The sequence below is a fragment of the Ornithorhynchus anatinus genome, chromosome X2, assembly GCF_004115215.2.
Source record: "Ornithorhynchus anatinus isolate Pmale09 chromosome X2, mOrnAna1.pri.v4, whole genome shotgun sequence".
NCBI classification, from domain to species: Eukaryota; Metazoa; Chordata; class Mammalia; order Monotremata; family Ornithorhynchidae; genus Ornithorhynchus; species Ornithorhynchus anatinus.
In genome coordinates this window covers 27,866,548-27,887,696 of record NC_041750.1, presented here as the reverse complement: position 1 = coordinate 27,887,696, position 21,149 = coordinate 27,866,548, and the positions used below count along the sequence as shown (strand labels likewise).

General features: G+C 57.5%; 1 protein-coding gene across 1 annotated transcript; it reads left to right on the top strand.

Moving 5' to 3' along the window:
- The first annotated feature begins 8,942 nt into the window (after nt 1-8,942).
- KCNG2 (potassium voltage-gated channel modifier subfamily G member 2) lies at nt 8,943-20,611 on the top strand. The gene is made up of 3 exons (XM_029053425.2): nt 8,943-9,184; nt 9,307-10,164; nt 18,618-20,611. Exons 2-3 carry the CDS (start codon nt 9,412-9,414, stop codon nt 19,461-19,463), a joined length of 1,599 nt encoding a protein of 532 aa, XP_028909258.1. The 5' UTR covers nt 8,943-9,184; nt 9,307-9,411; the 3' UTR covers nt 19,464-20,611.
- The last annotated feature ends 538 nt before the right edge of the window (nt 20,612-21,149 follow it).

Here is a 21,149-nt window from a genome sequence, read left to right as displayed (position 1 = left end):
GGAAAGAGGAATTAAAACGTTTCTCAGAGAGATCTTCCGAAAAATTGCCGGCAGCCGCCGAAGTGGAAGAGATGTGCACCCTTTTGGTGGGGGGGTGTTGTGTGTGTTGGTGTATGTGTTGGGGGAGGAAAGCCTTCAGTTCAGTCCCCGGTGAGTGGGAGTATCGTCATCCGTAAAAAATAAATACGATCGAATGAAGGAATAAAATAGGGCTACGGTCCCTCCTATGGCTGCTCCCAGAGCAGAGCTGTGGTCAACCAGTCGTATTCATTTGAGCATTGACGGCGAGCGGTACGCTGTGCTGGGCCCCTCCTGGGGGTGGGACATCATACCGAGGACCTACTGTGGGCAAAGCACTGTGCGGGGCGCCTGGAGACCGCAGGGCATTTAGAAAGAGCACTGTACTAAGTAGACCCCGTGTCTACCTGCAGGGAATTTACCGTGTAATAAGCAGAAGAGACATGGTGAGAAATTCAGAGATTCCTGCAGTGGGGAGGGAGATAGCAGGGTCAGGGTGGGCCCGGGGGAAGGGGGCCCCATTGTCCCACAGACAATGACTCTCCCCCTCTTTAAAGCCTTATTGGAGACGCTTCTCCTCCAAGAAGCCTTCCCTGACTAAGAATAATAATAATAATGTTGGCATCTGTTAAGCGCTTACTATGTGCAGAGCACCCTTCTAAGCGCTGGGGGAGATACAGGGTCATCGGGTTGTCCCACGTGAGGCTCACAGCCTTCATCCCCATTTTACAGATGAGGGAACGGAGGCCCAGAGAAGTGAAGTGACTTGCCCAAGGCCACACAGCTAAGTGGCAGTGCCGGGATTCGAACCCACGACCTCTGACTCCCAAGCCCGGACTCTTTCCACTGAGCCACGCTGCTTCTCTATTCTTCCCTATTTTCTTCCACTCCCTTCTGCATCACCTGACTTGCTCCCTTCATTCATCCTTTATTCATTTATTCGGAAGCAGCATGACCCAGTGGCTCGGGAGTCTGCGGTCGTGGGTTCTAATCCCGGCTCCGTCACTTCTCTGCTGTGTGACCTTGGGCGAGTCACTTAACTTCTCTGGGCCTGTTACCTCATCTGTAAAGTGGGGCTTGAGACTGTGAGCCCCACGTGGGACAACCCGATTGCCTTGTAGAGAAGCAGCGTGGCTCAGTGGAAAGAGCCCAGGCTTGGGAGTCAGAGGTCGTGGGTTCTAATCCCAGCACTGCCACTTGTCAGCTGTGTGGCCTTGGGCAGGTCACTTCACTTCTCTGGACCTCAGTTCCCTCATCTGTAAAATGGGGATGAAGACTGGGCGCCTCACGTGGGACCACCTGATGACCCCGTATCTCCCCCAGCGCTTAGAAGGGTGCTCTGCACACAGGAAGCGCTTAACAGATGCCAACATTATTATTATTATTGTATCTACCCCAGCGCTTAGAACGGTGTTTGGCACATAGTAAGGGCTCAACGAATACCGTCACCATCGTCATCCCCCTCCCAGCCCCACAACACGTATGTCCACGTGAGCAATTTATTTATATTAACGTCCGCCTCCCCCCTAGACTGAAGCTTGTTGTGGGCAGGGAATTTGTTATATTGTCCTCTCCCAAGCGCTTAGTATAGCGCTCTGCACACAGTAAGGGCTCAATAAATGCGACTGATTGCCCGATTACCTTGTATCTATCCCAGCGCTTAGATCCGTGTTTGTGATCAGCAGTCACAGTGAGATCGTGAGAGACATCAACTGGCCTGGGATCAGTCTCTCTCTCTCTCTGTGTCTCTCTTTCTGTCTCTCCGTGTCTCTCTTTCTCTGTCTCTGTCTCTCCTGGGACTTTTGCGGGTCTTTCGCAGCCCCGGAAACTGCAGAAAGCCCGTCTGTCTCTCCTTTTCCAACAAGGAAGGTAACCCACGGGCCGTTTTCCCCCCTTGTCTCAGCTGTCTCGAGTTGTTTTTAAACTCGTCCTGTGTGTGCCTGCGCGCCCCTGCGTGCGATGAATAATCCCCATGGAATTTTAAAATCCCCATCGAGGAGGCCTATGCATTATAAATGAATTTGAGATTTTTAAAGTTAAAGGCATGCCAGGAGCTGTTAAAGTGTGAGGCAGACTCGTTGCTTGTCAGATCTGCATATTTAAAAATACAAACGGTTTCTCATAAATATTAGAAAAGTTTAAAAGGGGAGTTTACGGCTGCGGGCTTTGAAAGAAGCAAACGCCTCCTTCGAGGATGTAAAAACTTTCCATCCGGGTCCCAGCCTCCCTGGAGGCGGGGGTCGGGGGGTGGGGGTTCCCCAGGGTAGGGGATTTAATCATAATAATAATGACGGTATTTCTTAAGCACTTACTATGTGCCAAGCGCTGCGTTAAGCTCTGGGGTAGATTCAAAGTCATCAGGTCGGAGACGGTCCCTGTCCCACGTGGGGCTCACAGACTCAATCCCCATTGTACAGGTGAGGAGACGGAGGCCCAGAGAAGCGAAATGACCGGACCAAGGTCACCCAGCAGACGAGTGGCAGAGCCACTTTTGGGGAGACGGGGATGAAGCGCTAAGTGGCTTGGCTGCAAGGGTTTCAGCTTGGGGAGAGAGAGACCAGTGGCCGAGATTTTGGCCGCTAAAATCGCTTCTGCTCCCAGAGTAGTCCTAATAATAAGTTTGGTATCTGTTAAGTGCTTACTATGTGCCAAGCACTGTTCTAAGCGCCGGGGTAGATAGAAGGTCATCGGGTTGTCCCAGGTGGGGCTCACAGTCTTAAACCCTTTTTAATAATAATGAGGCTATTTGTTAAGCGCTTATTATGTACCAAGCACTGTTCTAAGCGCTGGGGGAGATACAAGGTAATCAGGTTGTCCCACATGGGGCTCCCAGCCTTAAACCTCTTTTTAATAATAATAATAATAATAATAATGATGGTATTTGTTAAACGCTTACTATGTGCCGAGCACTGTTCTAGACGCTGGCGGAGATTCCAATTAATCAGGTTGTCCCACGTGGGGCTCACAGTCTTAATCCCCATTTAACAGATGATAATAATAATGACGATGGTATTAAGCACTTTCTATGTGCAAAGCGCTGTTCTAAGATCTGGGGTAGATACAAGGTCATCAGGTTGTCCCACGTGAGGCTCACAGCCTTGAACCTCTTTTTCATAATGATGATAAGGGAAGCTGTTCCGCGCTTACTATGTGCCAAACACTGTTCTAAGCGCTGGGGTTGATAGAAGGTCATCAGGTTGCCCAGGTGGGGCTCACAGTCTTAAACCCCTTTTTAATAATAATGATAATAATGAGGGTATCTGTTAAGCGTTTATTATGTACCAAGCACTGTTCTAAGCGCTGGGGTAGATACCAGGTCATCAGGCTGTCCCACGTGGGGCTCCCAGCCTTAAACCTCTTTTTAATAATGATAATGAGGGTATTTGTTAAGCGCCTACTCTGTGCCAAGCACTGTTCTAAGCGCTGGGGGAGGTACAAGGTCATCAGGTGGTCCCACGTGAGGCTCGCCGCCGTCATCCCCCTTTGACAGACGAGGGGAACTGAGGCCCGGAGAGGTCAAGCGCCCCGCCCAGAGTCACCCAGCCCGACAGGTGGCGGAGCCGGGAATTCGAACCCAAGACCCCTGCCTCCCAAGCCCGGGCTCTTGCCACTCAGTGCTTCTCCGGCCCGAACGGCCCCCTCCCCCTTAGCAGAGGAGGAAACTGAGGCCCCGAGGGGTTCTGAGCGGGGCCGGGGGAGGAGGAGGAGGGAGGGGAGGAGGAGGAGGAGGAGGAGGAGGAGGAGGAGGAGGAGGAGGAGGAGGAGGAGGAGGGTCTTGGCCCGGCTGGGGGCGGGGCCGGGGGCCGGCCCGTGGCTCCGCAGTTGGAGCCGCGGCAGGAGAGGAGCCGGGAAGGAAGGAGCCGGGAAGGAAGGAGCGGGAAGGAGCGGGATGGGCGAGCGGGAGCAGGTGGGTCTGGGCCACGACGCCCCACGTGCGAGCCGGGCGAGGGCGAGGCCTCCGGGGGCCGGACGGGACCGGCCTCTGCCCGGGGTCCCGGGGGGGCGGCGGCCACAGGGGGAAAGTCCATCCGTCGGGGCTACTCCGGGCGGAGCACTGGCATGGGGAGCGCCGGGATGGGGAGCACCGCCAAGGGCAGCTCCGGGAGGCCGCTCGACCGGAGACGGGCGTCCGAACAGGTGCCGCCAGGTGGGACGAATACCACGTTATTAGTCTCGCCGCCTTTCCTCCCGGGGATTTTGGCTCTCTCCGCGCTGCCACTTTTCCCTGGCTTTCCCCGCCCCCTTCTCCCCCCCATTCTTCCCCTTCTCCCCCTCCTCCCTTGCCCCCTTCTTCCTCTCCTCCCTCTCCCACCTCCTGACCCGTACTTGGGGAGGTGGGGGGGGGAATCGTCTCCCTTACCGGACTCCCCTCTAATAATAATGACGATTTGGGGATTCCTTAAGCGCTTACTATGTGCCGAGCACTGTTCCCCACTGCTCCCCCAGTTCCCCACTCACCCTCCATCCCTCCCCTCCTATCATCTAGAGCCGGAGGCTAGAAGGACCCTCCCCCCAAAACTTCCCGTCCCCAGTCTCTGAGGGCTGAAGCCCATGTGGCTGTGGAAGAGGTGGAATCCTATCCACCTTTCGGGGGGAGAGGGAAAGGGGAGGTCACTTCCCAATCCAAGATGCCTATGGAGGGGTGAAATCCTCCCGGCTTCCTCCCCTGAGTGAGCTGATGACTCTAATGTCCGGGTGGATTCGGGTCAGTTCCCTCCCTCCTGCCGGTCCCCTTGGCCCAGGGGGAAACAAGGAAGGGGCAGGTGGCTTAGGTAAGGGGGGTGAGGGGCTGGTTGGAGACCAGCCCGGGACTCTGGAGGTGTCTCATAGTGTGACGGAACTGGGAAGAGTCAAATTAGGCAGCCCCCGGCTGACCGCCCCCCGAGGGGAAAACTCCTTCCCGGGATGGAGGTGAGGGGTACACTGGGGAAGGTTTGTCTCTCCGGAGTGTGGGGAGGGGGATTCCGGGGTCTGGGGGTCAGTCAGAAGGAAGGCCCCTCTCCCTCTGTGACTAACTGGGGGCAGGAGGAAGGCTCCATGCCAAGAGGTCGCTCCCCGCCAAACGTTTGGAGGGGTGCGAGGGCCAAGAGCTCACGGGGCATGAGGAGCTCCTTTTGGTCCGTTGGGAATCCCTAGGGAACGAGGCTGGAGTCCGGCAGGACGGGTGTGGGAAAACCTTGGCTTTGGCTCGCAGCCGGGCCCCATCACCCCCGTAGAACCGGGGCCCACAAACTGTTGAGACCGGCTCGGTCTCCCCCCTCGCCCCCATCCCCACCCCCATCAAAGACGGTAAAAATTTACCTCCAGCAGAAGGGAAGGAGCAGAAAGCCAGGAGTGGGGGGTGCTTTGAGATCTCTCTCTAGGCTTGGTCTGGCTGAGGGGGCGGGGGCTGCCAAGGGGAGTCCAGTTGGGTCGGAGAGCGGGACGACTCCCGAGCTCGGGGGACCTGATCTGATTTATGACTGGGGCTCTGCTGAGCTCCCCGCTTAGAGGTGACTTTGGCGGGGGTCGCCGCTACCCCCCAGTCCCCTCGAAGGCAGTCTGGGGGGTCAAGTCTCCACAGGTCCACCCGGTTGCCCAGAGCCTGCCTCCGTTTAAAGGCGGCCGCGAAGCGTGTCCGTCCTCCCGTCCCTTTTATCACCAGAAATGTTCTGCACCGGGGATAGGGGAATGCTAGATCCCATTGGGAAAGCGATCTGTGCCGGTTCCTCTTGGAGGGAGAGGGAGACCAGCTGCCGGGATGGGCCTTCCCAGGGCTCTGTCAATCAGTGGTATGTATTGAGCGTGTCGGCTGTGCTGAGCACTGTACTCTACCATCTCTTGGGAAACGCAGATTTTCCTAAACGTGCCGCCCCCACAAACTGTTCTGCTGGAAGGGATGGAACGTGAACCCGTGAATGTGTCACGGGGTTCGCTTTCTGGTGAGGGGCACCCCCTCGGTGCGGGGAGGTGGCGGGTGGGGGAGAGAAAGAGAGAGAGATCTGGATTTGAAAATCACAGTCCCCAGGGGAGACGGCTCCCTGACCGACAGGGTGACGTGTGGCCAGCACTGTCATCTTATACCGTGAGCTGCCGGTAGCTTTGGTCACTGTTTTCCAATCTGCCTCAGTTTCCCAATACCTCCGCTCAAGGAGAACAACCGTCTTCCAACCCTCTGTAGTTGCTGGCCACGAACAGTGAGAATTACGGTCGTCTTTCTCCCTCCCTCCAGTTCTCTCCCCCTCTAGTTTTCCCTCCCTTTAGCTCTCCCTCCTCCTTCCTCTCTTCCTCCTTGCCTCCCTTCCTCCCTCTCTCCTCTCCCTCTGTCTCTCCTTCTTCCCTCTCACCCCCAGCTCCCCCTAAGATGTCCAGATTTCTGGTCACTGTCGGTCAGGGTATCATAAGAGGTGGTTGGAACCGTGGAGTGTGGAGAGGAAATTCGAAATCGGTTGAGCCCAGAGTTCCTGTAGTCCAGCCGAGTCGGGCTGGGCCGTGAGGGGCCGTGAGGCCGGCGGGACGGGGACAGCCTTCTGGGGTGGCAGCGGAGGTCATCGGCTTCTCACGGGGCTAATTTCTGCGGACGGAAAGGGGTGTTCAAGGGAAGGTTTTTCTCTGGGAGCTCTTTATTCACACCAAGGCAGTTAACGAAATGGCTGGCAGTGCCACCGAGGAGCGCCCTGCGTTAAAAATGGCCACCCGCTACGCCCGCCCGTTAGCCGGCCCAGCCCACGGGGGACTGGCGGTCGTCGTCGTCCCGTGGGCGGCGGGTTTCCGGAACGGCCGTTCTCGGTCGGGTTCGGCCCCGCCGCCTTAGCGGCCACCGGCTATGCCGCGGTGGGGGAGGGAGAGAGGGGGCCGTACCCCCCCGGTCAAGGGGCGAGCGGCATCTCAGACTGACCTCTGCTCACAGTGAGTGCTCAATAATACCATCGATCGATGGATCGATTGAAGGTTGGGGGCCGGGGCTCTCCGGGAGCAGAGGTGTTGGGAGGGTCGGGAGAGCAAGTGGCCAATGCCGAGTGGTGACGGCCAGCGGCTAAACACAGCAAACCCCCCCCACCTTCCCCCCACCCACCCCGGCCTCAGCTCAGTGTCAGTCGGCACCCGTACCCCAGTACCCACCCGGGTCCGTGCTGCCCGCAACTACCTCCCCAAAAGCCGAGAGCATCTGGGCGGGGTGGGTGGCGTGTGTTTGCGTACTCCGGGTTGTGGAGAGGTGCGCACGGTGTGTGCCAGGCTTGGGAGGTCATGACTCGGGTGGGCTTGTTCCTCTGTAGCTGCCCGGGCCCAGCTGTGACTGAAAGTTTGGATCCCGTTCTAGCTGGCCGAGCCAGGTCGTGACCAAGGGGCTTGATCCTGCTGTAGCTGCCGGGTCCGGCTAAGGAGCCTCCTCAAGTTTTTCCTTTCCCTCCCTGACTCCTCCTTCCCCATCCCCCAGCGGCCCAGCACGGACTATCCAACGCCTCTGACTCTCCCCTCTCTGTCCCTAACTTTCCCCTCAAGGACCCAGACTCCGTTCCCCACTTTAATTCTCTCCGTGTCAGGTGGTCAACTCGAAATGGTCTATTCGACTGAGACTCATTTTAAGAAGCCCAAAGCCGCAGATTTCATCAGGAAAAAAAGCAGAGTGACCTAGGGGAAAGAACACGGGCCTGGAAGTCAGAGGCTTCTAGTCCCAGTTCTGCCATATCTGCTGTGTGATCTTGAGCAAGTCACTTAACTTCCTTATGCCTCACTTACCTCATTTGTAAAATGGGGATTAAGACCGTGAGCCCTACGTGGAACTGTGTCCAATCTGAATGTCTAGTATCTACCTCAGTGCTTAGTACAGGGCCTGGCCCAAAGTAAGTGCTTAACAAATAGCATTTTTTAAAAAAAGTTGATTTTTATCCCAATCCCTCTGGTCCCAGCTCTTCTATCACCCCGCGTTCCGAAACCAGAGGGGTCAGGGAAAATCCCTCCGGAAATGTCGGGCTCGTGAAGGATCTCCAGGGTGGTGTGGGATGTTTTCGATTTGTGCAACGGAACAGAGAGAAATCAATACAGAGATGATTAGTTCCACCATAGCTCCCAGCGGCCGAGTTTTACACGCCGTACAATTTCCAGTTTGCCACGGAATTTAGGTGATTCCGTTGCACAGCGAATGCCTCGGCGGAGGGCACAGGCCTTTAAAAACATCACTGGAAGCAAGGCTGGACTGCACCTAGCCTCAAATGCTCAATCTCGGAGGGCTGGGTCAGGGAACATAAAGGTCTGGGGACGAGTGGGCCGTGCCGGGTCACTGGAGAGTCAGGGATGGAGAGGGAAGAGTCGGGAGTTGGACGGTCCGTCCTGGGTCAGTGGGGAGAGTCGGCCGTTAGATGGCTTGTCGGGTCACTGGAAGGAGACTGAGAGATTGGGAGGGGAGAGTTAGAAGTGTGGGGACAGGGACATAAACTGCCGTAGTGCCACCATTCAGGCTTCCCCAGTTCACCTGTCGACCAAGCCTCTTTCTGTGCTTCTCCTAAATCTGCACTGGGACCGGTTGGGGCTCTTAGGACTTCAAGACCGCCATTAGCATCCTCATTCATTCATTCGGTGGTCGGACACCTCCTGGAGGTGGGGCACAGCCCCCGGGCACCTCCTGTGAAATCTCACCTAGAGTAGAAGATACGCCGTCGGGAAATCTTACATGCAAATGGAGAATATGAATTTTTTCAAGGTGGTATTTAAGCACTTATTCGGTGCCAGGCACTGTATTGAGCGCTGGGGTAGATACAAGGTTGAACACAGTCCATGTCCCACATAGGGCTCAGAGTTGGAATCCCCGATTTGCAGATGAGGTAACTGAGGCACATAGAAGCTAAGTGACTTGCCAAAGGTCACTCGGCGGACAAGTGGCAGAGCAGGGATTAGAACCCAGGTCTCTGACTCCCAGGCCCGGCCTCTTTCCAGGGGTGTAATGCTTCCCTGTTGTTGTCTTTAACGATTTCATTTCGAAGCCCAGAAAGTTTGCTAGCGCCTTTCATGCCTGCTCTCCTTACCTCTTAGACTGTATGACAGAAAGCCCTGTGTGTATACTGCAGCGTTGCACCCAGGGCTCAGCACACAGTAAGCGCTCAGCGCATGCCACCAAGATGATTGCTGAAAGGGGAAATCTCCGGTCACGTGTAGAGGACGGTTTGTGTCCCCTCAGGGCCTGATGGAGGTAAGAGGGCCGGAGTCGCCCCAGCTGGGCTTTGCAGGGACAGAGCGTGGCGGAGAGCTCCTCCGGGTGGGTCAGTCTGGCCCGTCCGGGGTCCTAACCCTGTGTCTTCCGGCTTCTTGCAGGTCCCGAGGCTCCCGGCCCCCGCCTCTCCTCCCGCCGGGCCTGTCCGCCTGACCTCGGGGCGGACCAGGCCACCTCTATGACCCCGACCGCCCCCTCCTCGGGCCATGGCTCTGCTGTCCGGGAAGGAGGGCCCCGGCTCGGGCCCCCGGACGGGCCGGCCGGCCGCGGCTCGGAAGGGCTCGTTCTACCGGCAGGCCCGGCTCCTGCGGCCCGGCGAGGCCCCGGCCCGGCCCCGCCGGCGTGAGGACCGCGCCCGGCACGTGGTCATCAACGTCGGGGGCGTCCGCTACAGCCTGCCCTGGGCCAGCCTGGACCGCTGCCCGCTGGGCCGCCTGGAGCGCCTCCGGGCCTGTCACAGCCACGACGACATCATGCGCGTCTGCGACGACTACGACGTCGGCGGCAACGAGTTTTTCTTCGACCGCAACCCCTGCGCCTTCCGCACCCTGATGAGCTTCCTGGCGGCCGGGAAGCTGAGGCTGCTGCGGGAGGCCTGCGCCCTGGCCTTCCGGGACGAGCTGGACTACTGGGGCGTCGAGGAGGAGCGGCTGGAACGCTGCTGTCTCCACCGCCTGCGCCGGCGCCAGCAGGAGGAAGAGGAGGAGGAGCGGGAGGAAGAGGAGCAGGAGGCGGCGGCCGTCGGGGACGCGGAAGGGGCGCAGCCGTTGCCCCCCTGGGCCGCGCCGGCCCGAGGCCGCCTGCAGCGGTGCCTGCGGCGGCTCGGGGCCGCGGTGGAGGACCCGCGCTCGGGGCTGCCGGGGCAGCTCTTCGCCTGCGTGTCCGTGAGCTTCGTGGCCGTCACGGCCGTTGGCCTCTGCATGAGCACCCTGCCCGACGTCCGTGCCGAGGAAGAGCGGGTGAGTGTGGGCGTCGGGGTTGGGGACTCTGTGTGGATGTGTGTGTGTGTACGCGCACGTGAGGTGGGCACTGGGACTCTTAACGTAGGCTTTGAGAAATCCAGTCAATCCATCCTATTTATTGAGCACTTGCCGTGTGCAGAGTACTGTATCCCAGCACTCTGCGGGTGCTCAGCCCCAGGCTCCGCACACGGGGCAGGAGCTGTAGGGTCAGGGAAGGGCTCCGTGAGATGCCGACCGGCCACGATATGTGTGTCTGACTTGGCCGGGGCAGCTGCGACTCCAGGTTCAACCTGCCCCCAACAAATCCCTCCCCGGGCCCCGTTCCCTTCCTGATGGAAAACTCCGAAACGTGAATCGGGGAGAGGTGTTTTCTAGCGTTGGAGGTGATGGAACGGTTTTCCTCTTCCCACGGAGGACGGGGGGTGGTCAGCTGAGCCTCTCCTCGGCCGTAAGGTGGGTTGTCATCTGGGGGGCCGTCTCCCACCCCGAATCGATGGCTTAGAGATTGATTATTGGCGTGCCGGAGTCTCCTTCGGGCGGCCGCGGCCCAGATTCCCCTCTCTCGCCCCGAGGCCGGCCCCCTCCTGCGGTGGCTCTCCCCGAGCAGGGAAGAGAGGGGACATCACCACCGGCCTGGTGGCCGGGCGCGGGAGGAGGCCGGCACTCCGGGTTACAGGTTTTGGTTGGTTTGCTTGTTTGGCTGCTACCCACCCACCCTGGGTGTTGCTGATGGTCATTTCCTTCCCCCACTCCCAGTTCTGAGTAGTATCGGAACAGATCTTGGGTAGGGCACATCTGTCATCAGCAGGGCCAGCAGGGCACCGTGCCACGCCTCTGAGGAAGGGACGGCCGGTAAGAGCCAGAATGGACCGGGTTTTATGGTAATTCGCCCAAGAGAGGGGAGAGCACCCCAGCAGCAGCAGTGAGATGAGCACTGTGCCCCGTGGCCTCACTCAGCCCCCTCGGATCATTCTCTCCCGTGGGGCACCCCAGATCTAGCCTGGGAGGCCTGGTCCCGGCGACCGTGAGCATCTGACCGCCGGAGAACGGTGCTTTCGACGGTTGATCTGGGCGGCAGATTAGGGGAGGGGCTGGAGGCAGGGAGACCCTTGAGGAGGCTCACAAGGCGCACGTTGGGGAGGAGATATCAGACAGGTTTAGCAACAGGCTGAGGAGGCATGGAGGAGTTAATGCCACAGGTACAGAAGGGGAAGTTGTCCACCTCCCCAGTCAGTAATATTTATTGAGCGCTTGCTCTGTGCAAGGCACTGTATTGAACATGTGGGAGAGTACACTAGGCTTAATAACACTGTATTAAATGCTGGAGTAGACCCAAGATAATCAGGTCAGACACAGACCCTGTCACACCCGGGGCTCGTAGTTTAAGCGGGAGGGAAGACGGATATTGAATCTCCATTTTACAGATGAGGAAACCGAGCTGAAGTGACTTGCCCAAGGTCGCAGCGTGGCTTGGTGGAAGGAGCAGGGGCTTGGGAGTCAGAGGTCGTGGGTTCTAATCCTGGCTCCGCCACTTGTCTGCTGTTTGAACTTGGGCAAGCCACTTCACTTCTCCGTGCCTCAGTGACCTCATCTGTAAAATGGAGGTGGAGACCGTGAGCCCCTCGTGGGACAACCTGATTACCTTGTATCTACCCCAGCGCTTGGCACATAGTAAGAGCTTAACAAATCCCACCGTTATTAAATAGCAGGCGCGTGGCCGACCCAGCTCTTTCCAGGAGGCCGTACCGCTTCTTGAGATGGGAGGACGAGGTGCGTAAGGAGCGACTCGGCGAAACCCAGGTCACGGTATTTGAGGGAGGGAGACTGGCCCACCACTGGGGAACGAGAACAGAGAAGAGGCCGTTGGGTTTGGCTGTGACGGAGAGGGGAGCCGCGGACCTGTCCCAGGAACCTGGACGGAATGGGAGCGGGGAGCCGGAGAAGGCTTTTGCGGTTTCCAGGAGACTTGTGTGTGTGTGTTTGGAGACAGAAGGGACAGAGTCACCGGGAAAGTTGAAGAGAGCAGGGATGGAAGGCCTGGGTGGGGAGTTGGGGGTCCGGGGCGGGAGAAGAGGGGTGCAGAAGAGAGGACAGAGTTAGAACAAGCAAAGGGGATTTGATGCAGCCGGACTTAGGCAGGGGTGGTGCTAAGTACTAATTATTGGTGGTATCGGTTAAGCACTTACTATGTGCCAAGCACTGTTCTAATCAGGTTGGACACAGTCCTGTCCCCCCATGGGGCTCTATCTTAATCCCCATTTTACAGACGTGGTAACGGAGGAGCAAAGGAGGTAAGTGACTTGCCCCTGGCGGCGCAGAGATTAGAACCCACGTCCTCTGACTCCCGGGCTTATCCACTAGGCCACGCTGCCTCTCATGATGTGATCAGAGGGGACGGGGGGGCCGCCTCAGCTGCTGTGCTGCCAAGACGGGGTTTGCTTCCGCCTTGTCCTCCCTTCAGGCAGGACGACGAGAGACTCCCATCACCGGTGGCCAGGGGCTGGAACACTGAAAGACAGAGAGAACATATGCGATGCCAGGGGCTGAAATGGTCTTTTTCCCTGATTCCTTTTGATGGGGTAACTGAATCTTTTAGTAACTGAATCTTTTAGGTCCCAGCAGCCCCAGGAGGCCATCACCCCATTCATTCAGAAGGCTGGGGCTGTGGTGTGTCAGTTTTGACCCCGGTAGCCCGGCAGAGACTGTGTCCAATTCTCACTTCTGCCTTTTCTCCCAAGCCTTTTCTTCTCCGTGCCTCAGTTCCCTCTTCGGTAAAATGGGGATTAAGTCTGTGAGCCTCACGTGGGACAAGCTGATTACCCTGTATCTACCCCAGCACTTAGAACAGTGCTCTGCACATAGTAAGCGCTTAACAAATACCAACATTATTATTAAGTATTTATGAACGAATGAAGTTGTTTGTGTTTTTTTTAATGGTATTTGTTAGCCGCTTACTAATAATAATAATGTTGGTATTTGTTAAGCGCTTACTATGTGCAGAGCACTGTTCTAAGCGCTGGGGTAGACACGGGGGAATCAGATTGTCCCACGTGGGGCTCACAGTCTTAATCCCCATTTGGCAGATGAGGTAACTGAGGCACAGAGAAGTTAAGTGACTTGCCCACAGTCACACAGCTGACAAGTGGCCGAGCCGGGATATGTGCCAGGCACTCGGTAGATACAAGATAATCAGGTTGGACAAAGTCCCACATGGGGCTCACATTCTTAATCCCCATTTTACAGGTAAGAGGCACAGAGAAGTGAAGTGATTTACCCCAAGTCCCCCGGCAGACACAGGGCGGAGCCGGGATTAGGATCCACGTCTTTCTGACTCCCAGGCTTGTGGTCTATCCACTCAGCTTCTCTGCGTTCCAGAGAAAGACAGAGAGAACACGTGCGATGCCAGGGGCTGAAATGGTCTTTTTCCCTGATTCCTTTTGTTGTGGTAACTGAATCTTTTAGGTCCCAGCAGCCCCAGGAGGCCATCACCCCATTCATTGAGAAGGCTGGGGCTGTGGTGTGTCAGTTTCTCTTCGCTTCTTCTCTGCGTTCCACTCAGCAGCCTAAATCGGTCCTTGCGCAGTGGAGATGGCGAGCCAAGCCTCGAGCTCTTTCACCCCGGCCTGGCACGTTGCTGCCAGGGGCCGGCCCGCTGGATTGCGCACACGAAAGCTTTTTCTATGCCATCCTGGAGGGCCCGAGTGACGGCGGCACAGAGGGCTGGCACCCCTGTCGGGGCAGCAGTCTTCGCCCCTCTAACTGTAGCTTGCTGGCCCTGTCCATCTCGGCCACTGTCCTAGGTGGGCCCCCCACTCTATAGCACCTCGCCGAGGGCAAGGTGAGAGCTGAGCGTCAGTCAGTCGTATTCACTGAGCGCTCACTGGGTGCAGAGCACTGTACTGAGTGCTGTCAATTATAATCGGTAAATTATAATATTAACGAAGCAGCGTGCCTTAGCGACAAGAGCACGGGCTTTGAGTCAGAGGACGTAGTTCCCAATCCCGGCTCCGCCACTCGTCTGCTTGTGTGATCTCGGGTAAGCCACTTCACTTCCCTGTGCCTCAGTTCCCTCATCTGTAAAATGGGGATTAAGATTGTGAGCCCCGCGTAGGACAACCTGATTATCTTATATCTACACCAGCTCTTTGAATAGTGTTTGGCCCCTAGTAAGCACTTAAATACCATAATTATTATTACTATAGCAATTTAACAGAGGACAGTTAAGTTAGTGACTCCCTGCATCCACTCCCTCAGCTCCACCGCCCTGCTCCTCTCATTTCATTTGCCTCGTTGCTCAACTGTGGTCCCCACTTGTGTCCTCTAACAATACCATTCCCTCATCACTTCTGTCTTCTCCTCCCCTACACCTCAACCCTCTGACCTGGCCCCTCACTCCCCCCGACTCTGCCGTTCTCTCTCACCCCTCACCGTGATCTCTGGACACTAGGAGAGAAGCAGTGTGGCCTAATAGAAAGATCCTGGGCCCGGGGTGCTATTTTACCTGCCCTGCGGCCCCGAGCAAGTCGCTTCACTTCTCCGTACCTCACGTTCCTCATCTGTAAAATGGAGATCCAATACCTGTTCTCCCTCTCCCTTAGACTGTGGGCCACATGTGGGAGAGGTGTCCCACCTGATTCTCTTATCTACTTCATGACCTTAAGACGGTGCTTAGCCCAGAGTAAGTATTTTAACCCCCCGCACCTCAACCTATCTCTTGTTATTGCATCCCTCCTTGTTAAATAAAGGGCAGGCCCACCCCCAACTTCATTTCCCTCATCTCAACCAGCTCTTGGTGAATTGGGCTAATTCCAGCCCCCCTCTGCTCCTCCCAATTCCCTCCAACTATCCTAACTCAGTTCAGCAACTACTCTACTCTTACCTCACTGACCTCTACCAACTCTTCCCCCCATCCAGGATACCCTCCTGCATCTCCTGCTGCTTCCACCACCCCCTTCCAACTACATTGGCAGCAAAATAGAAACCATCGGGCGTGAACTTCCCCCATTTCTCCCTTCTACTTCCCTCTCATCCTTCCCAGCTGCCCCTCACTGCTCCCTCCTTCCCTCATCTCTGACCCCCACCCCCTCACCTTGTGAAAAGCAGTCCATCCCGCCTTCCCGAGAGCACGTCCGTCGACGTTGGCACGGACGACGGCGGACTTCCAGCTCGTCGCTCTTCCCCAAGATCCGCCTCATTTCGGTCGCCTTCTTCTGAAGGGTGGGCGTGCTCTCGTTAGCCACCTGTGAGGAGTAGCTGCGAATCTCAAACAAAATGAGAACAGTAAACATACTGCCTGTTCCTCCCGTCCCTTTCTCCCCAGCTGCTTCTCAAGAGACAGGCTCCCGCCTGCTCTCCGACTCCGATCCCATCCCCTCATCTCTGAAAAACTCTCCCTCTCCCCCACCCTCCATCCCCCTTCTCCTCAACCGCTCCTTCTCCGTTGGCTTCTTCCCCTCCGCCTCCGAACGAGCACAATCTTCCCCAAACTGTAAAACTTCCTCTGGCTTCCACAGCCCCTCCAGGTAACGCTCCTAATCCTCCACGCTTCCTCTCTCCCTACACTCCTGAGGACCGACCCATCCGGTCACCCTTGCCCTCCTTCACTGCCGAGGCTGCGTTCTCCAAGGGCACCCCTGTGACCGTGTCGTACCAAGTCCGAAGGACTCTGCTTCGTCCTCATTCCCCTTGGCTTCCAAACAAACAGTGGTATTTATTGAGCGCGCTTACCGAGTGCAGAGCACTGTATTAACCGCTTGGGAGAGTACAATGTAACAGGCGGGTTTGGCACTTCACCGCCTCTTTCGCCCGGGACCACCCGGTTCTCCCCCTCACTCTGACTGCTCCTTCTCCATTTCTCTTGCTGACCTTTCTTCAACCTCTTATCCCCCTTAACCTTGGGATCCTCTAAGCTTCTTTGTCTCCTCGCTTTACATTCATTCTCCGAGGGCACCGTCTTCACAGAGGACTCCCGATTGCAGCTCTTTAACCTCACCTTTCTCCCTCCCCTCAGTCCAACATCTCCAGCCTCCAGGAAATCTGTAATTTATTTTTGTATGGTATTTGTTAAGAGCCCTTACTCTGTGCCAGGCACTGTTCTCGGTGCTGGGGTAGATACAAGCTAATCAGTCACCCCCTTTTACAGATGAGGTGATCGAGGCACAGGGAAGAGAACCCAGGTCCTTCTGACTCCCAGGCCCCATGCTCTATCCACTAGGCCACGCTGCTTCTCACTCCACTGTTAAGTCCCGGCAGCACCTGAAATTCAACACATCCCAAACTGAACCTGTCATCTTGCCTCCTAAACCCAGCCCTCCTCCCAATTTTCCGAGCTCTGTCCCTGACACCCTCCTCCCGGGCCCAGATGTCCATAACCTTGGGGTGCGTTGTCCTCGACTCCTCCCGCCGCCTTTCGGCCCAAACACCGTTTGCTGCCCAGATCACCTGCCTGAAGCATTGCTAAGCAACGTTTCTCTCCACTCCTCAAAACTCTACAATAATCAGCAGCGGAGCCTAGGGGGAAGAACCTGGGCCTGGGAGTCAGAGGAACTAGATTTTCTTTTGTAGGGGGGAGGGAAGTTGGCATTTGTTAAGCACTTTCTCTGGGCCAGGGACTGTAATAATAATAATAGTAACGTTGGTATTTGTGAAGCGCTTACTACGTGCAGAGCACTGTTCTAAGCGCTGGGATAGATACAGGGGAATGAGGTTGTCCCACGTGAGGCTCACAGTCTTCATCCCCATCTTCTGTACTAAGTGCTGGGGTAGATGCATTCAATCGTATTTACTGAGCTATTACTAAGTGCAAAGCACTGTACTGGAGCAGCGTGGCTCAGTGGAAAGAGCCTGGGCTTTGGAGTCAGAGGTCATGGGTTCGACTCCCGGCTCTGCCACTTGTCAGTCGTGTGACTGGGGGCGAGTCACTTAACTTCTCTGTGCCTCAGTTACCTCATCTGTAAAATGGGGGTTAACAACTGTGAGCCTCACGTGGGACAACCTGATTACCCTGTATCTACCCCAGCGCTTAGAACAGTGCCCTGCACATAGTAAGCGCTTAACAAATACCAACATTATTACTGAGCACTTGGGAGAGTACAATATAACAGACGTATTCCTGCCCACAAACGAGCTCACGAGGAGCTCATTAGGTTGGACACAGTCCACGTTTCACATGGGGCTCACGGTCTTAATCCCCATTTTACGGATGAGGTAAGTGAGGCACAGAGAAGTGAAGTGACTTAGAAGCCGGGTCCTTCTGACTTCCAGGCCCGTGTGCTATCCACTGGCCCAAGCTGGGTTCTAACTCTAGATCCTCCACTTAATAATAATAATAATAATAATAATGATGATGGCATTTGTTCAGCGCTTACTATGTGCAAAGCACCGTTCTAAGCGCTGTGGGGGGAGTACAGGTAATTAGGTTTTCCCACATGGGACTCACAGCCTTAATCCCCATTTTCCAGATGAGGTAACTGAGGCACAGAGAAGTGAAGTGACTTGCCCACAGTCACACAGCTGACAAGCGGCTGAGCGGGGATTAGAACCCATGACCTCTGATTCCCAAGCCCGGGCTCTTTCCACCGAGCCACGCTGCTTCGCACACTTGCCTGCTGTGTGAGCTCAGACAAGTCGTTTAACTGCTCCGGGCCTCAGTCTCCTCGTCTGTAAAACAAGGGCGGGGACTGTCTCATCTGATTATCTTGTATCTATCCCAGTGCTTGACACATAGTGAGTTTTTAACAAATACCACAATTTAGGATCACTATTAGCAGCTGCCCATCACCCTCGACATCAAATAAACCCTCCTTACCTTGGGCTTCAAGACTCTCCAACAGCTCTCTTCCCCTGGCAAACACAGACTGGAAGCAGCTTGGCCTAGTGGAAAGAGCACAGGGCCCGGGAGTCAGAAGACCTGGGTTCTAATCTGCCACTTTTCTGCTGTGTGCCCTTGGGTGAGTCATTTAACTTCTCTGTGCCTCATCTGTAAAATGGGGAACAGGACTCTGAGCTCTCAGGGGGAGAGGAACTGTGATCAACCCGATTATCTTGTATCTACCCCAACATGCAGTACAGTGCCTGGCTCATAGGAAGCACGTAACAAATGCCATTATTATTATTATTAGATTGCCTAAGTTCATTGGAAACAGGAGGGAAAACTGGTGAGAGGAAGCGGCGGGCGAAAAAAAATTCCACAATGCCGAGAGTCAGCAGTGTGATCACCACAGACGTGCTGAGGGCCACAAGACCGGGGAGGTGGGAGGGCCGTCGCGGAAGGCCTCCTGGAGGCGGCGGCGGCGCGGAGCGTACGTGCGTGAGCGTGTACCTTGACGCGGAGAGGGGGGTGTACGTACGCGGGGCCGTGTACTCGCGAAGCGGGGAGAGCGCGGTCCCGGAGGGTCCGCCCGTGACCCGGCGCCCCGTCTCCTGTGTCCCTCGCCGCCGCGGGCCTCCAGGGCGAGTGCTCCCAGAAGTGCCACAACATCTTCGTGCTGGAGACGGTGTGCGTGGCCTGGTTCTCCTTGGAGTTCCTGCTGCGCTCCCTCCAGGCGGAGAGCAAATGCGCCTTCCTGCGAACGCCGCTCAACCTCATCGACATCCTGGCCCTGCTGCCCTTCTACGTGTCGCTGCTGGTAGACCTGGCCTCGGGCGGCCCCCAGCCCGGCCGGGGCGGCGGCCCCCAGCCCGGCGGCGGCGGGAACAAGTACCTGGAGCGGGTGGGGCTGGTCCTGCGCTTCCTGAGGGCCCTGCGGATCCTCTACGTCATGCGGCTGGCCCGCCACTCGCTGGGCCTGCAGACGCTGGGGCTGACCGTGCGCCGCTGCGCCCGCGAGTTCGGCCTGCTGCTCCTCTTCCTCTGCGTGGCCATGGCCCTCTTCTCCCCGCTGGTCTTTCTGGCCGAGAGCGAGCTGGGCGCCCGCCAGGACTTCACCAGCGTCCCCAGCAGCTACTGGTGGGCGGTCATCTCCATGACCACCGTGGGCTACGGCGACATGGTGCCCCGCAGCCTCCCCGGCCAGGTGGTGGCCCTGAGCAGCATCCTCAGCGGGATCCTGCTCATGGCCTTCCCGGTCACCTCCATCTTCCACACCTTCTCCCGCTCCTACACCGAGCTCCGGGACCGGCAGCGCCGCCGGCGGCGCCGATGGTGGCGGGCGGGAGGCCGGGACCCGCCGGCCCTGGAGGACAGCACCCGCTCCCACACCGACGACAGCTTCCCGGGTCTGGACGGCCCCTTCCCGCCCGCCGAGGCCGCCTCCGAGGGGCCCGGCGCCGGGGGAGGGGGAGCCGCTGACCCCTGACCCCCGGCCGGAGGATCCCCCCGCTCCCGCTGACTGACGGGCGGCGGCGGGAGTGCCGGACCCCGGCGGCGAGACGGAGAGGGCCACGGGAGAGGCAAACTAATCCCCGGCCCGGGGGTGGGGAAGCCCCCGGGGACTCTTCCCCCAAAAAGGACCCTGCATGCTCTGTACTACAGTGCGGCGCCACTGGGCAGCCCCACCGGGAAGCGATGGAGTCCACCACGGGTCCGGCCTGCTGCCTTCCAACCAGGAGAGACCGGAGGTTGGCACCGACAGCCTCCCCGGCTCTCCTCCCCTACCCCCCGGGGCCAGAGCGCAGGGAGTCCCACAGTTCCGCCCTTCGGCCACCCCACCGGGGCCAGCCGCATCCTCTCCGGCAGGATGGGCCCCGGGCGGATCCGGGAAGAGAGGCACCCGCAGGAGGATTCTCGTCCTGCCTCGGGCCCGCGGGGGAGGAGGAAGAGAAGGGAAAGGAGGATCTGAAGATGCCCGCGGCCCTTCCCCCGACACTGCCCTCTCACCCACCTTGCCCCCGGCCTCTGGATCACGGTCCCGGACTCTGGCCCGGCTTCTGCTGCTAACTCACACCCTTAAAATAATTCAAAATAATTATGGGATTAAGCGCTTACTGTGTGCCGAGCACCGTACCGAGCATTAGGTAGGTACGAGATGATCCGTTTGGACGCGGCCCCCGTCCCCCCCGGGACTCCCGGGCTAAGCGGGAGGGCGGGGTAGCCCAGTCACGCTGTAACCCAGCTGTTCTCTGCATGACCCCTCTGCTCTGCCTCCCTCCCAAGAGTCCACAAGCCCCTGCCACTATTCCAACTCTTTCTTCGAGGCCCCAACCTCCCCCCATCACAAACTCCCCAGGGCCTTGCCAACTCCTCTGGGGGTAAAATCAAAGCCGTCGGGCCCGAATCGATCCTTCAATCAACGGTACTTACTGTGCACTTACTGTGTGCAGAGCGCCGTACCGAGACACTGGGGAGAGTACGACACAACAGTGACGGACATCCCCAAATCCCCCCATCTTCCCCCTCCAGACTGTGGGCAGGCAACGCGTCTACCGACTTTGTTATATTGTCCTCTCCCAAGGCTTAGTACAGTGCTCTACACGCAGGAAGCGGTCAATAAATACCCCTGACTGATTCGACATTCAACTGTGGTCGCCTCGTCCTTCGGCTGCTTCCCGGCTCTCTCCCAAGAGGAGATTCCGCCCCTCCGCCCGGGCCTCTGACCCTCTACCTCCTAACATCACTCTCTCCAGCTCTCCCGCCCTCCCTCACCGCTGTCTTCAGCCTCTGAGGGTTCTGTCTCCAAGCAGGCGTTCGCCTCTCCCCGTTAGACAAAACCCCTCTCTTGAACCCAGACCCCCTCGTGACATCTAGAATGATCCCGATCCTCCTCCGTCCGTCCACTTCCTCAAAAACCGCCCAGGCCTCCGTTTTACAGATGCGGTCTCCAGTCCCGGTTCTCTTCCTCCACTTCCAGTGGCTCCTTCTCAGTTTCGTCCTCTGTCCCTCGCCCTCTCGCCACGGGCATCCCCCGAGGCTCCCCGTTCTGGCTCCCCTTCTCGCTTTACCCGCTCGGACGGCTTCGGGTCCCACCCGGGTACGGCCGATGCTCCCACATCCGCCTCTCCAGCCCCGACCGCTCACCTGACCTGCAATCCCGCATCTCCTCTTG